The 15,390-nt window shown below is 44.2% G+C and overlaps 1 protein-coding gene across 1 annotated transcript in view; it reads left to right on the top strand.

Annotated features, from left to right (window-relative positions):
• The window catches only part of SEC31B (SEC31 homolog B, COPII coat complex component), a 35,782-nt gene that overhangs the window by 14,221 nt on the left and 6,171 nt on the right, over positions 1-15,390 (top strand). Inside the window, 15 exon segments of the mRNA XM_019617604.2 lie at positions 432-515; positions 1,459-1,564; positions 1,979-2,157; positions 2,779-2,905; positions 3,751-3,896; positions 5,394-5,567; positions 6,165-6,353; positions 7,095-7,305; positions 7,709-7,927; positions 7,930-8,037; positions 9,105-9,143; positions 11,996-12,051; positions 13,254-13,400; positions 13,813-13,929; positions 15,035-15,106. Coding sequence (XP_019473149.1) covers positions 432-515; positions 1,459-1,564; positions 1,979-2,157; positions 2,779-2,905; positions 3,751-3,896; positions 5,394-5,567; positions 6,165-6,353; positions 7,095-7,305; positions 7,709-7,927; positions 7,930-8,037; positions 9,105-9,143; positions 11,996-12,051; positions 13,254-13,400; positions 13,813-13,929; positions 15,035-15,106 — 1,974 coding nt within the window.

The following is a 15,390-nucleotide window of genomic DNA, read 5'->3' on the forward strand; positions in this document are numbered from 1 at the left end:
CAACTGGACCCAAGTTTCCGGAGTTCCCAATAAAACAAATATATAGGCACTAGTAAGAGTATAGAAGTAGCTTTACTGGATCAGACAAAAATGGTCTTGAGCCCTATTATCTTACTGCTAGTTGATGCTCAAAGAGGTGTATAACAGCAGCACAGCTGTGAGAGCTTCTAGCATCGAGCTCTGCATCTCAGGGAGTTCTTCAGCCAGAAAGGTGACAGATAAAGATATTACACTAGTTGGAACTTCAACAGCATGGACAAGTGTTTGAAAAGGCTAAATAATGTCTGCCGTGTGGCCAGCCAGGAATAGGAAGATAGAATTTTTCACACTGCTGGAAGAGCCAAGGAATTGTCTAGCAATTGTTAGTTGCTTGGTGACTGTGCTGCTATTATGGTTAACCTTTGCCTTGTGAATATCTGTTTCTTTTCTAGATCACTTTATGTTTGAGTAATGGAATCCCAGATAAACAGCCCCTTCTTGAGACAGATGATACAAACGCTGCACAACCAGATCAGGTATGTTCTGTACATATTACCAGTCTGAGAGAATGAACAGAATGGGTAGAATGAGCAGAAAGGTTTAATACCAACCACAAGTTGTTGGGCTCAATGCAGGAATTGCATAGGGCAGTTCACAGGCCTGTCAGACTCTCACAGGGTCAGACTAAGTGATCCTAACTGTCCCTTCTGGCTTTAAAACAAATCAGCGAATGATGAAGATGGACTCCTGGCTATTAACACTGCAAGAGGGCTTGCTTTGCCAGCGTTGATTTCTTCAGTGATAGACTTAGCCTTACCCTGGCTTAACTTCATGCTACAGTTCTGGATTGCCTCTGAAGATTCTGCTGTGGTATTCCTTTTGCATTTCTTTCCTTTTCACTTCTATCCTTTGAACTGCATTTGCACATGATTTTGAGAAGGCTGTCTTCAGATGCCTCCCAATGCCTGGTTCAGCATCCTCTGTAAATTGTGTTCTGAGGAATCTAAAGCTGCTATCCTCAATGTAGTAATTTTGAACACTTGCTGAGATACTCTAGGGATAGCAGTTGTGTCCTGCATTCCTATCAAGCATCAAACATGTATGTGATCCTGCCTGTTAATTATATGCATCTTCTGCTGGGCTTATCTCTATTCCATATAAAATTGTTCAGCTTGCTTACAGGCTGACCACTGAATGCAGGCAAACTAGACAGCAGTATTGTTGTCAGTGCACGTCTTACACTGTCATTCTCCTAAGCATTGTCAATAGCAGCACTGCTCTTCTTGGTGCCTCAGTAAAACTATGCACATTGGTAGAGCAGTGGCAGGAGGCACAAAGGGCTTCCAAGCTGAAATTCAGACTTATATGAGCATTTTCAACCGAATGTGGAGTCCCATCCCACTCTGCAAATCATCAAATTGTTCTGGGCAGGATTTGTGTGCTCAATGAATAAATTAACCTCTTGCACTCTTTGCACAGCTTTTGATAAATTCCAGTGATGTAGCTGCTGTTCCCTCCTCTTCAGCCTTTTTTGACAACCTCATCCCACAGAATATGAGCATGTTGGAGATTCCTGTCACAGAAGGTATGTTACCTGAAATGTATTTTTGCCATCTTAGAAAAAGGGTAACACGACGTTCTACAGAGACCAGGAAGAATCTGGTCCACTCCAGCAAATGGTTATCTTTAAAGTACAAGTCCCGTTCTGCTGTCATGCAACATTTATATGTATTTTGTAAGTAAATTCTCTTCAGAGACAAGAGACCTATTTAAAGTGTAGGAGAATCATGTAAATGATGGAAGACTTCCTGTTGAGTCAGTGGAGGATTTTGTTTGATTGTTTTGGTTTTTAAGTGCAAAACCTGATTTGTGTTTCCAAATCTTCCTTTATTTGGACTTCCATATGTTACTGTTTCTTACTGTCTGCTCTTTAGAACAGTCGTGATCATGCATCTGGATGATGCCCCTGTAGGTTGACTCTGCTTTCTCACCTCTATAGATACTGATGGACTGATCAGCCAAGCTCTTTTGTTGGGAAATTTTGAGGGAGCTGTGGATCTGTGCATGCGGGCAGAGCGATTTGCTGATGCCATCATCTTAGCTATAGCTGGTGGGGAGAACCTCCTAAAGGAGACCCAGAAGCGCTACTTTGCCAAGCGGAAGACAAAACTCTCCCTGGTTAGTGACAGTTCTGTGTGCCCGCTGAGCAGGTTATGATGTGTGATAACATGGCAGATGTTTGTCTGAGTATATGTTGAAATGCTTAGGCAGGAAGTGAAATGTCCTCTTGGCTAGACATTACATTTTATCTCTTGATAGTTTTATGATGACATCATATTACCCACCTAGAATGTCTGTTCTCTGTTCCTTTTCATTTGACAGTTTGTGCCTTAGCTCCCTATGCTTGTAACTTGTTGAATATACAGCCCTTTCTAGCTCAACTAGGAGAATCCTAGCTTATTCATTGCCATATGGCAGAGTGTAAAAGGGAATGGGAAAGCCCAGCACTATATTCACAATCATCAGTGCTCTGAAGAAGGATGTGTTAGATAGATTTTCAGTCTTGCCTAGTGCAGCTACTTTCATTTCTTAAGTGCTTAGGGCTTTTTCCTTAGCAATATAAGGTAGCAATTACTGTTAACATTAGGATGCTGGGATTGGTGAACCCTCATATGCAGTGAGGTGGTTACTACATTACTGGGAAGTATCACTGAAAGTGAGCTGTTCCTGTGGATGCACTTGCTTGAGCAGTCACTCTTAGTCTTCAGTGATTGATAGGCCTTCTTTTTCCCCTTACAGCTAGTTTCCTCCATTGTGCAGCAGAAGTGGCAAGATATTGTTCGTACATGTGATCTACAGAGCTGGAAGGAGGCACTGGCCATCTTGTTAACATACTCAAAGCATGAGGACTACACTCAGCTCTGTGGTATGCAGTGTGTTATGTATATTCCACCTGAAAGGGATTCCCCTCCCTTTTAAATTCAGAGATGGATTATTGACTGTTTGACTTCAGTAGTTTCCTCCACCTTGTTGAAAAGCCAAATGTGCTCAGCAAACTGGTTATTCTGAGAAGGCAGAGTTAGGGGGCAATCTAGTGACCGAATCTCAATCACAGAATCGCAGGGGTTGGAAGAGACCTCAAGAGATCATTAAGTCCAAGCCCCGTGCTAAAGCAGGTAAGAAATGCTGCTTAGCTGGTGAATAGCACCTGGCAAACAGAAATGACTCAGCACTGTTGGAGAAGTTCCATCATTTCATACGTGTGAGATGACATCTTGAAATGCAAAGAACATGGCATCTAATACTGACCAAATTGTGGAGTTGGAAAGTTACCATGACAGTGGTGATAAGGTCATTCCAGCTTACTTTTTATCTCCGATCTTTTGCTAAACATGGATAACTACCAGGCTATTTACTGTCTCTACCACCAAACACTACTGTTGCCTGGAGATACCCACACCTTTTTGGAAAAAAGAGTGTTGAAGTTTCTTGTCACATTCGTTATTTTTAAGGTTTTTCCTTCTTTTATATGACCAGACAGACAAACAAAAAACGATAGATGTGTAAGAAATGACTTCTCTTTTCAATCAAATTGACTTTGCAATTCCGTAATGCCCATTTTTATGTGTTATCCTAGAATTGGATGCAGACTTAAAGCTGTCATTACCTTTTTATGCCAGGGCAGTAAGAGACTGCTAAGAGAGGACTGTGAGAGTTAATGAACTCTTCAAAATATAAGTGTTAAACATCAGCTGTGTTTCTTCCTTTTAGACATGCTGGGTTCCCGCCTAGAGTTGGAGGGAGATGCAGCCCTGTCCAATGATGCCTGCCTTTGTTATATCTCATCAGGCAATGTGGAGAGGTTGGTGGAATGCTGGGTAAAAAACCATGAGACTTCATCACCCCTTGCCTTGCAGGTACCAGTGTTATTATGTTGATTTGATTCTCTCTAGGCCAGTTTGGTAACATTAATCTGTTTGCATCATCACATTAAATCACAGAATGAATCATGGAATGGTTTGGGTTGGAAGAGACCTCTTAAGATCTAGTTCCAACCTCCCTCTAGGCCAGGTTACTCAAAGCCCTGTCCAGCCTGGCCTTGAATGCTCCTGGGGAGAGGACATTCACAGCCTCACTGGCCAACCTGTTCCAGTGTCTCACCACCTTCACAGTAAAGAATTTCTTCCTAATATCTAGTCTAAATCTACCCTCTTCCAGTTTAAAACCATTTCCTCTTGTCCTTTAGCTACCTGCCCTTAGAAAGTAGACTAGCTGCTGGCTTCCAAAAGACAGTGAAGAGCTGTTTGCAATCACCAAGGTATCTCCTTCTAGCCTGGACTATGGGCTTACATCTGGAGGTGACTTACCCTCTTAAAAGTTATGAGTCTGCGTGTTTGCAGAATACTGATTATGCTATGCATAAATACAGCTATGGATGGGAGTTATGGCTTGCATGTTCTTGTGCACTGGTGGTGTGTCTCAGCTTCTTTGGACTAAATCTATTATCTGACTGGTAGTTACCTGGGAATATATTTGCTGCTGAACTGATCAACTGTATAGCTGTAATGCTAAGGTTATCTAGCTCTTCGTACAGAACAGTCTGGCAAAATGAAGTCTAGTTCGTGTTCTTTGCACTGCAGGTAGAATAAGCTTGTATGGGCAGTCAGACCTTGAAGATGAATCAGGGTTCTAAGTCAGCGTTGTTGCCTGTTACACTTAAATCAGTCCTTGCTAAGCTGCTAACCTGTGTTGTGTCTATCGGTCACTAGAATGAACTAGTCAAGTCTTCAGCTCTAACATGTGCTGGTAACATCGTCTGCTATAGAATTCCCTGGTCTTGAAGCCTGCTAGTAAATAGCAGCAACAAAAAGGCCTCTTTAGCATTTCTGATTGAAACTGGCCTCCTCCCTGTCATAATGATGCATACATCATTAAATAAATACAAACTTTGCTTTGATTTGTAGGAGTTGAAGGGGCTTTGAATAACCAAAAAATTCCTGGTCTGTTTGTCAGTAGTAGTAGTTTGTCCTAGTGAATTTCTCCTGGTATGGTTATAATCCTTTCTCTTCCAAGCTGATACCTTGGACTCCTAGACTTACAGGAGTAATTACTTAGTAAAAAGATCATAGCTGATGGTAATGTTCTTGTGGTTTCTCATTTTCTTTTTCCTTTACTGTAAAAATAACCTGTGTCAGGATATGCTTCCTGGTTCCTGATTTTTCTGCACAAAGTGCACCTTTAGGAAATAGTTATCAATGGTAGTATGTGGTGCCAAGTGGAGTAACTTCTGTTCACATTGGACCCAATGGCAGTGGAAAGGGAGGAGCCATCTGGTGCTTCTCAGTGTGAGATGGGCCAGTAAAAGAAATCGGATTCTAAATGGTTCATTTCTCCCCCTCTTCCTGCCTATTCAGGATCTCATAGAGAAAGTAATGGTGCTGAGCAGGTCCATTGAGATGCTCCGAGGCACAGCAGAACCAGCGCCAGGCCCTGTCTTGGCAGAACAAATCACCCAGTATGCCAGTCTTCTGGCATCACAAGGATGCTTGGCAGCTGCAATGAATTACCTACCCAACAGCTCTAAAGAGGTGAGTGAGAAACAAGTTTTTGTAGGAAAGAGTACTATATGGGGAAAATGATGCTTTTTATAAGTGAGCTTGGGATTTTACTTGTGTCAGGACTTGAGGTTTAACATTAATTATGGTAATTCAGGAGTAGAGGTGTTTCGTTTTTCTAAGACATAGCATCTGTATTTGTTTTTTTTCGTTGTAGCCCCTTTGATTTGGGAAAAAGGAGGGAAACTACAGAACTGCAAAATGGTTCTTGAGGAGTGTCACTGGAAGGTAGTTTTCCAGGGAAACTACGTCTAGTCCTGAAACTACCTGACAGAAAAAGGGAATGGGGAGGTTACTTTATAGTTTAAAGTAAATCTGCCCAGTGCCGAAATGAAAGTGGGGCCTGGAAAAGGTATGTTGTAGAGATTGGAAGAAGGATTGGTGAGACTTCATCTGCAAGGAAATATGTCCTAGATTCTGTCACCTACAGGTTCTTTTCTGCTGGCTATTGTGTAAGTGACCTGTCTTGCAAATTGGTGCCCAGTGCTCTGGATCAGTCTGCTTTGAATGCCTCTCCAGTATCCTTCATTTGAGGCTCTTGAGGCAGTTCTAATGCATGCTTTGTTTCAGCTCCTGATCGAACAGCTCCGAGATCGACTCTTCCACGCTCAAGGAGAGAATGTGGGAGATCAGCCACCACCACCTTTCCCCTACGCTCGTGTCAATGTAGGTGTCATGAAGCACACATCTCCAGCAGCCCAGAAGGACACCACCCCTGAAGGAGTGGCACACAGAGCAGATCGCAGACATCCAGAGAAGGTAAGCCTGAAATTCAAGTGCTTGTGGGAGAAGGAGGAAGGCTACTGGGTTGGGGAAAATGTATGGAGAATTATGAGATAATGCAGAATGCAGACATTGAGGAACTCATCAGTGATGTCCGTTCCTGAATTAAACACAAGTTCTTTGATAATGCAAAAATGGGCCGGATGGCTTCTTTTCATAAAGTCCTTACCCACACGATAAAGAAAGGGATTGCTCTTCTCCATCTCACCCTTGGATCTCAGTAAAACTAGTGCATTTCAGCTTCATCTCAGTTCTTGCACAAGAAATTTGCATTCAGAAGGTTTTGCTTCCATTATTTCATCATTATTTCTTCACTATTTTCTCTGATTGTGCTTTTAGGAAGTCACAGCATGGTTCCTAAAGGCTAATCCTTGTGAAAGCCTGAGAATATTACCAAGTGTGTGGTTCCCAGCTTCATGAACAAGCTATGTGGTGTGAAAGGAAGGGTCATCAAGTCTTGTACTAGCAGAGAAGACAGCACCCAGCCTTCTGCTCTTTGCCTTTTCCTGCCAATCACACTTAGGGGTGGAGGGAGGTCCACTCCTGATAGCAGAGAGGCCTCTGATCCAATCCGTCCAGAGCACTGATAAAAAAAAACAGCATCTTCTCTTACCTGAGAAGTGGCAGAGATAGAAAGTGAGGCTGTTTTGTGTGTGTGTGTGTATGTGTCCTATATGACTCTGACCATTTCAAATTTCTTTGTTTCTTTAATTGCAGCCCAACTATCAGTCATCATTTGCCCCTTCAGCACCCGCTCAGCCTTCAGTGCCTTCCTTCTTCCCACCTCAGCCAGTGTCAGCAATGCCTGCACCTCACCATATTGTCCCTCCCCAGACCAGCACTAGTCCACAAACAAGTGTCTATTCCAGAGGACTGCCATACCCACAGTATAATGTGGGCATGGTTCCAGCAACAGCTTCAGGGCCAGGTAAGCATCGTCTGATAGCTGGTTCCATTGTCCAGAAATTCCTTAGATTTTCTTAGACTAAAGCCATAGGCATAAGTGACTGCTTTGCCTCTTTCTTACAGGTCTGTTTTACTTGCAAAAAACAAATTAGCAGTCAGAGAAGATTCTCAGCATTTCTGCTTTATGTAGTTCTAGAAATTGTTATGGCCCTTCTAGTTGTTAAGCATGTGTAGGAATGGAGAAGCCCCTGCTAACTTTGTGGCGCTATTTGACTGATGTCGCTTGGGCTATGGGGAATACTCCTGGTGTGGATTACCTATGGCATGACTTAAAGAAGAAAAGGCTTTCTGGCATGAAGGAGAGTATCGGTAGTAGTTTAGACATAAAAGAAGTGATGCAGATACACTCTCTGTCTTGTTTGTAGCTCTGTCACAATCTCCTCAGCCATTCAGCCCAGTAGGAGCCAGACCTGTTGGTCCTGCTCCCTTCCCCAGCCAGCCGCCTCTGTCAGGACAGTCCATGCCCATGACATCTCCTGGTGTTCTACCATCTGGACCTGCTTTGCTCACTCCAGCCTCGATCCCATCATCTCAGCTTCTTGCAGCCTGTCCTCTCCCAGTGGCAAGCCAGTCTCCTCTAGGTTTTCATCAGCACCATTCAGCAGCCCCATGAACGTGGGTTACCCGCAGGGAGGTCCTGGAGCTCCATCTACTAAACCTCTGCCAGCAGCCAGCCTTCCTCCTCCTCCCATAGGTAAGTGCCGCCTGTGTGACCTGTGTGTACAGGATGCTTGTGGATGCACTGTGTTGTAAGTAGTGGACATGGGCCTTCTGAGCTCTGGTCTGCCACCTTAAGGGCTGGATGTGTTTTTATCTGAGGCCAATCTAATTGGCACATTGTGCTGAGTCCTGCTGTGGTGATGAAATACAGCAGTGATTATGGGTTTTATTCAGGTTGTTCAGCCACTCTGTCCCTCAGGATGTGGTTACAAGATGCTGTCTTTTCAGGTTCCCAGTGCAACTTTAAGCAATGGTTCACTCCAGAGGCATCTGGTCTGACTGAAAGAGTGGTAGTTCCCAGAGAATGCATGGTGGAAGGCTTGCTGATCTTATCCCTGCTTCTGTAACTTAAATGAGAAGTGCAGTTGAAATGCTGGGACAGCAAGGTGGTTCTTCTTTGTACATGGGATACCCCTTGCCTAGCTTCAAGATAAAATTCTTGTGTGCCGTGCTACAATTCTCCTCATTGTTTCCTGTTGCCATAATTCCTTGCCCTGGAATTCTCTTCTGGTTTCCTCTGTGCAGTTCACTAAATCTGAAACCTTTCCCCTCCGGGTTTGTAGATTATGTCCAGCCTAGCCTGCAAGTTGTGTGAAGTCCTTACAAGCATGATGAAGGAGCAGCACAGTGTTGGTCCTAGTTCCCAGTGAATGGGCATTCACTCTTTCTGTTTCTCACAACATCATCTCAGCTGGTGCTTGATAGTTCTTTGCTTGCTATCTAAAGGGGTGGGTTTAGTCAGTCTGAGACTCCTAACAGCAAAGCTGACAATCCTTCGATCTTTGAGCAGATGCTTTTCCAAGCTATACATATTCTGTGAAATGAAGGAACTGTGGCTTTGAGGTTTGCCTCTGCCTGGAATCATTTGCTGGTTTAACCAAAGATAGCAAATCCCACTCTAAAGCCTATGGGGGCTAAATGCAAAGAGTCTAAAGCTGTTCCAATTTTTCTGAAAAGCTAATGGATGGAAGTCTAGGGACATTACTTGCTGAGTAAAAGCTGTTGGTGATGATGACTGTCCCACCCTGCCTTGATTTTCAGGTTTCTTCCCTTGGCTAGATCCCCACGTGGATCATGCAGGTAGTACACAGAGAAGTTTCTAGACCTGTTGGGGAGGCAGTGTTGCTGCTTCCTGTGAAACATGGGGGTTGTGTGCATGTTTAGTGTGTGTGCATGCATGCATGCTCACTGCTATTCGTTGCATGTCTGGGGAGCTGTACAACCAGGGTAGAGCATATACTTGTCCAGGGGACTGGTAAGTGACAATTGTGGGTGTTGCAAGTAAAATGAAAAAACTACTGTTACTCATGAGTCTGAGTACAGAAGACAGGGACTTCTCTATTTGCCTCCAGTTTTGGAAGAATTAGAACATTCTCAATCTGTGTCCCTTCTGTCAGCTACTGGGCCAGTGGGGCATGGCCTGCTCCTTTCTTGGTTCTCCGGGCAATGAACAGTCCAGTGGTTGTAACTTACCTCATTTTCTCCCTGTTACACTCAGACTCATGCATGGCTTTGCTTGTGCTTTCCCTGGTAAGACTGAAAGAAAGGAGGTCCAACACAATGATGAAGTAGAGCTTCCCAAGCAGAGTCTGGGAACTCTCTTCCAAGGGAAATTGAAAAGTCCTCTTGGCTTTAGTTATAGGATAAAGCTGGGGTTTGAATCTCCATCTTCTAGGGGAAAGTTGAACTGCAGAGCTTTTTAGACTGGAGCTTTGAACGCATTAAACTCTTTGGAATTCACTGATGACAGAAAATAGATACCTCCCAATCTATATTAAGGGTTAGAATCAATAGTAGGGTAAGAATCAATGTCATATTGGGGTGGCTCTGCACAGTGGCTGATTGTACTTGAGACCATCTGCCAGGCACAAAAGATTATCCAGAGAGTCTCAGCTTTGTGTGGGAAATCTGAATACTTATACCACCCAGCAATCCTCACTATCCTTGCTGTGTAGAACAGAGTCCAGAAAGAGAGTTGCCCTTCCAACAGGGAAACAAAGGGCTTGATGATTCCCTGTTAAAGGAAAGATGGTTCCAAGATAAGAACATCAAACACTTCCTCAGGCTGAAGATGCCCTGTGATAATTCACTGCTAAGAAGTTCCTTCTCCTAGTAGCATTTAGCACCAGTAAGTACTAATGGGACTGTTTGGTATGCCTGGATGAGCAGTGCAAATAAGTTTCCTCGAGTGTGCTTTCTTGCTTGCTGCTGTCCTGGTTTTGATAGGTTCTTTTTTTTTTTTTTCTTCAACCTGAAAAAGAACTCTAAGATCTTGCAGGACGTTTGGCTAGATTGCTTTGTAAACTCCTGAATTGTGTGCTCATAGAGAAATTCTCTCTAGTATGCTGAAGAAAGTTCTTCACTTGTAGAAATCCCTTGCTCTCAGAGAGCATCAAAGATAGGGTAAAGGATAATAATATGTTGGCTGATCTCGTTTCTGGCTAGGATAATCCCTGACTCCATTATGTGACAGTTGTGGGTTTTCTAGCATAAGCATTGCTGGAGACTGCTGCCATGGGGTGTTCCGTTCAGAGTTGATGAGAAATTGTCTTTCACAAGTAGCATAGACAAGGTAGTCAGGGTTTTATCCCAGCAAACTGCAGGAAAGTTCTGTCGTCTCATGTCTACTGATTAAGTGCCTGGCTTAAAGACTATAATTTAAATAGCTGTTTCCTCTGAGGATTCAAAGTGCCACTGGACTGGAACAGTGCCAGGGACTGCTAGGCCACAAGCTTGGTGGGGGCACACAGAATTCTAGGGCAGAGAATCCCCAAACTACAAATAAGTGCCAATTTAATTAAACTGCTGATCCAAACTCATTAGAGAGTGAGTCTTGAAATCATGGGAAAAGGGAAGGCAAAAAGAGGCTGCCAGAATTTTAATAATAAAGGTAATTAAAGTAATTAAGCACTTTTAGCATCTTTCCTCTGTGATTTTTAAAGCACAGTTGAGGATCAGTGGCTCATGAAGTGTGGCGCTGAGCTCCAGGAATTTTGATATTGCCCCTTAGAATTACGCTGCTTTCTCACAGATTCTTCCCATCTTATGGACCTGAGGTTATTAAGATCAATGTGACAAAAGAAGCACTGGGGTTTTCAGTAGAGATCCAGATACTCTTACAAGACAGCAGCAGACAAGGTAGTTGGAATTTGACCTTAGCAGAATGAAGTGTGGATGCAGATCTTTTGCTGTCATGTGATTGATAGATTTTTAATTACCTGGAGTGAGGTTTGAGGCTATGTGCCACAAAAATATCTGCTGAGAAACCTCTCTGATCCCAAAGTAGTAATTGGCTAAGTCTGTTCCTTTCTAGGTTGGAAGCCAACAAATTTTCCTAAGCTTTGGTCCTGAACATCCTTTTGAAAGGGGAAAAATTCAACTCACCTTCAAACTCTTCTTCCTCCTATCATGGCAACCTGTTCCACAGTGAAATTCCACAGTGAGGCACTTGTGCAAGCATTAGCTTGAAAACTTCTCACTCATAGCATAACTTTTCCTGCAGTATCATAGCACTAGATTTTTCTGTCTAGGGAACCCCAGGAAGTCCCTGAACATACATGCGTGCAGAATTCCACACTGACTCTGAGACTGACTTCTGCAGCCTATGCAGATTGTGGAAGGCCTCAGGTAGTTGCAGAAAAGGCTTTCTGTGTGGGAGTGAGGGTGTGCCAGGACAGTCTGATCAGACATCACCTCATGAAGCATGTGTATGTAATCAGCTGCTGAGAATGTAATTAAGAAAGAAAAGCAAGAACAGTTTTCTGGTCTGCCAAATGGTCCTTAAATTCCTCAGCTGAAACGGTCTGAAGGTATGGTGGTGGGGGAATTGGAGCCGAGAGCCCTTTAAGCTAAGGGGAATTCCAAAACATGAAGATGGCCACAGCAGCAATTCGCAAAGCCTGACATCTGTGCCTTATTTGCTCTCCTGACAGCTCAAGAATCTTGGACTGATCCCTCTGCTGCAAGGGGAGGCCTTCAGAAGAAAAAGGTAAGCTTTGGGCTGGAATATGTGCTGGTTTTAGCTAGGGAACTCCATGCAAGAGATATGTTCCTTTAAATGCTTATTGTCACACTGAGCCTCTCTCATGTTGGCCCGTCCAGTTCTGCATGATGAACAACACTGGAACTGCAATCCGAATCATCTCAACTCTTTGCCATCCAAACTTGATATACCATTATCCAAGGTGGCTGTTTTATAACATGGTTATCGTCTGTGACGTAACATACTCACTCATTACTTCCCAGACTGAATATAGTCACCTATTGATAGAAATACTGATTTAACCTTATCCCTGTGCACATGCATCTTTTTTTGACTTGGATTGGAAGATCATGGTCAGTTCACACGTGACAGCTGGGGGCAGCATTTCCCCTCAGCACAGTGAGACCTACAGTGATTATCCTCAGAAGCTTGACACCGGCTGATATGGCACCGTGTTGGCCCTGCTGCTCCCTGCGTTGTAGTGATTACATTGGAGGGCCTGTAAGCTGAGCAGTTTTGCAACAAATGCTCTCATTACCCTGTTTCTGTGACTGCTGCCTGCTCGCGGGTGTGACAAGAAGCTTCTTTGGCACTATTCCCACCCCCTATTCCTCTTCTTTAGCTTGGAAGAGACTTCTCTCTGGCAGCATAGCTGGGAACCTGCTTCAGGCTGTGCTCACTACAACAGGATTAGCCTCTTGTTAAAGCCATCTCCTTTTGATCTAGTCCTGTCAAAGTGAATCTATCCTGACTCTCTGGCTTAACAGGGGCATGATGAAGTGTTTGCAAGAGGATTCTCCCCCCATGTCGTGGGATTTTCCCCAGCTCTTGCTCTGCTGGACACTTTACTGCTGCTAATCTCTACATTCAGGACTCGTGCCATTGCAGAGCCAAGGCGGCTTTCTGAGGACCAGTGCTTTCAGGGGCAACGGATCTCTTTGAGTGAACAATTCCAGAGTGGGTTTCTTGCTGTTGCTTTGACTGTTCATCTAGGATGCAAGAGGAAGGGCCCCATGCTCTTGAGGGGGCTTGAAAGAACAGAGATGCGTTACACATTTTGAGAACTAAGCTCTGTGAAAGTTAGAAAGGAAGCTGAATTTGATTGAGGAGAGAGTAACCAGCCCTCTTTTCTTGGACTTGTATTTTTGTTTGTTTTCAGCACAGATTTTTTTTTCTTTTGCCTTTAATCTCTCTTATTTTTCTGACAGCTGCCTGAGAAATTTGCTCCTCTAGCTCCCATCACAGCTCCAGTAATGAGCCTGCCCACTGAGGCCCAAGGGATCCATCCTCAGCTCTCTAGGTTGCAAGAATCTGGCCAGTCACCCCCAGGAGCACCCAAAGAAGGCAGCCTGCAGGTATTGAGGAGAAGTGTGATGTTTCCCAGCCACCAGCTCTTTGTCAAGTACAAAAATGTCTTGGCTTTTGAGATGCTTATTTCTTGGCAGCTGCAGGGCTTATATGTCTGCTTCTCAGCCCTTATAAAACATTTCTGCCTGAGTGCTAGAAGAATTGCCTAGAATTGCTACCAGAGTTGAAAGTGGCACCTGTCTGTGACTAGAAGGGGGAGGCAGGCCAAGACAGGCTGTCAGCCTTCTGAAAGGTGGGAATCCACAGAGGCCTGAAACTATACTGTCGTCTGTGCTTCCAGATATTCTCTGAATTTGCCAGAGGGTGAAATTCTTCCTGTTCAGTTGCAGGAGGGGAGTTTTGCTACTCCTGCCTTTTGTGCTTCTGTTGTATTTATTCATCTGTTTCTCTCTATGTCAGTATCACCAGCTACCTGCAGAGAGAGTTGAGAAGAAGGAGGTGCCCCCTGAACACCAGGGTCTGAAGACCACACTTGAAGGGTTGGTGCAACGCTGTTCTGCCGTTGCCACCGATCCAGTAAGTCCTCTCTTCTCTGGTCTTTGGCTTCTTTGTCCTCACTGATGTTTGAATGACGTTTCTGTCAGCCTAAGAGAGGAAGAGGCTTCTCTACATAACCAGGTTATTTTCCGTATGCCTCCTTCCTTCAGGCCATGGACTTGTCCATCTCATGGGATTTGAGATGTGTTCTCTAACAGTTACCCACTACCTCTTTTTGCCTCTCAGGAGCAATGGTTCTGTACTCCTAGCTCTTTGAGGAAAGCAGAAGAAATGACCCAGCTAATTTAGCTTCCTTTGCCATGGTTTTGATGCATATGATGCATAGGTAGTTACTGCAGAATGGCTGGCAGTACAAGCTCTCGGAGCTCAGAGGGAAAGGCTAAGATACACTGAAAGAGAAAGCCATATAAGCATTGTTTGAGTCACTGTAACTTCTCGAGCTCATCTCCTGGAAAGTGTTCCCTCTAGGGATGGTTTGGACTTAATAGTCTGAAGCTCTGAAGCTGACACTGAATTTGAGTGGCTGGATTGGTAGAGCAATGCAATATACCTGAGTTCCTAAGCCTGCCAGCCCTGTCCCAATGTTGCCCAGAGCTAGGCATTTCTATCTACAGTGTAACGTACCTTTGAGTGGATTATCCAAGGTGGAGCAACCAGATCTTCAGTACTCAGACTCTTTTCTTGGTGGTTACCTAGAGTAGGAAGAATGTTTCTTCCCTTCCTCAAGGGGACTGGGGTTTCTGCTTCCAAGCTTCTGCTTAGGTGAAGTATGATGAGGTCATCTGAATGTCCAGTGGGTCAGTTAATGAACATCTCCCCAGCTTTGGAACTAGTTGCTCAGTTATATAGTCTGAAGGCGCTGTTAGAAGGGACAAATGTCTTGGCTGTGAGGCTGTGAGGACAAATCCAACCTCCTGTTTTGGAGAGAATGCATGCACGTATATGTACATAGCAAGGATATGGCCAGTTTGTATCACAGACTCTGGCTGTAAATTGTCTGGTAGAAGTTGAGATGCCACTGAAATTGCAGAGTGCTGAGGGGAGACCTGAGCAGGAGTAACCTGATACAGGGAATAGTGTGTTTGAAGCCCTGTCTGAGCTAGCAATGTCTGTTTTACTTCAGAAAACTCGAAGGAAGCTAGAGGATGCATTGCAGCGGCTGGAGACCTTGTATGACAAACTCCGTGAGCAGGCGGTAAGTGTATGCTTGCATTTGTTATCAAGCTGGTTTCTTGATCCCACTTCTGAACTGTGCTGTGGGCCCTGGTGTCTGTTCCAGTGTTTCTGCTTCGTACCCTCTTAAGAAAGCAAAGGGATTGCAAAACCTTATGCTTTTTGATTCCAGCCAAATTTAGCTATTCTTCTTCCTTAATCTTGGCCCAGAAATACAGTAAGGAAGAGCTATGAGGGACTATTTGTAGGGTGGTTTTCCTCCCAGGAAGTATACTTGGGAGGTGTGTGTGTGTGTGTGTATGTATA

This window comes from Meleagris gallopavo, chromosome 8, assembly GCF_000146605.3.
Source record: "Meleagris gallopavo isolate NT-WF06-2002-E0010 breed Aviagen turkey brand Nicholas breeding stock chromosome 8, Turkey_5.1, whole genome shotgun sequence".
In the NCBI taxonomy this organism is placed as follows: domain Eukaryota; kingdom Metazoa; phylum Chordata; class Aves; order Galliformes; family Phasianidae; genus Meleagris; species Meleagris gallopavo.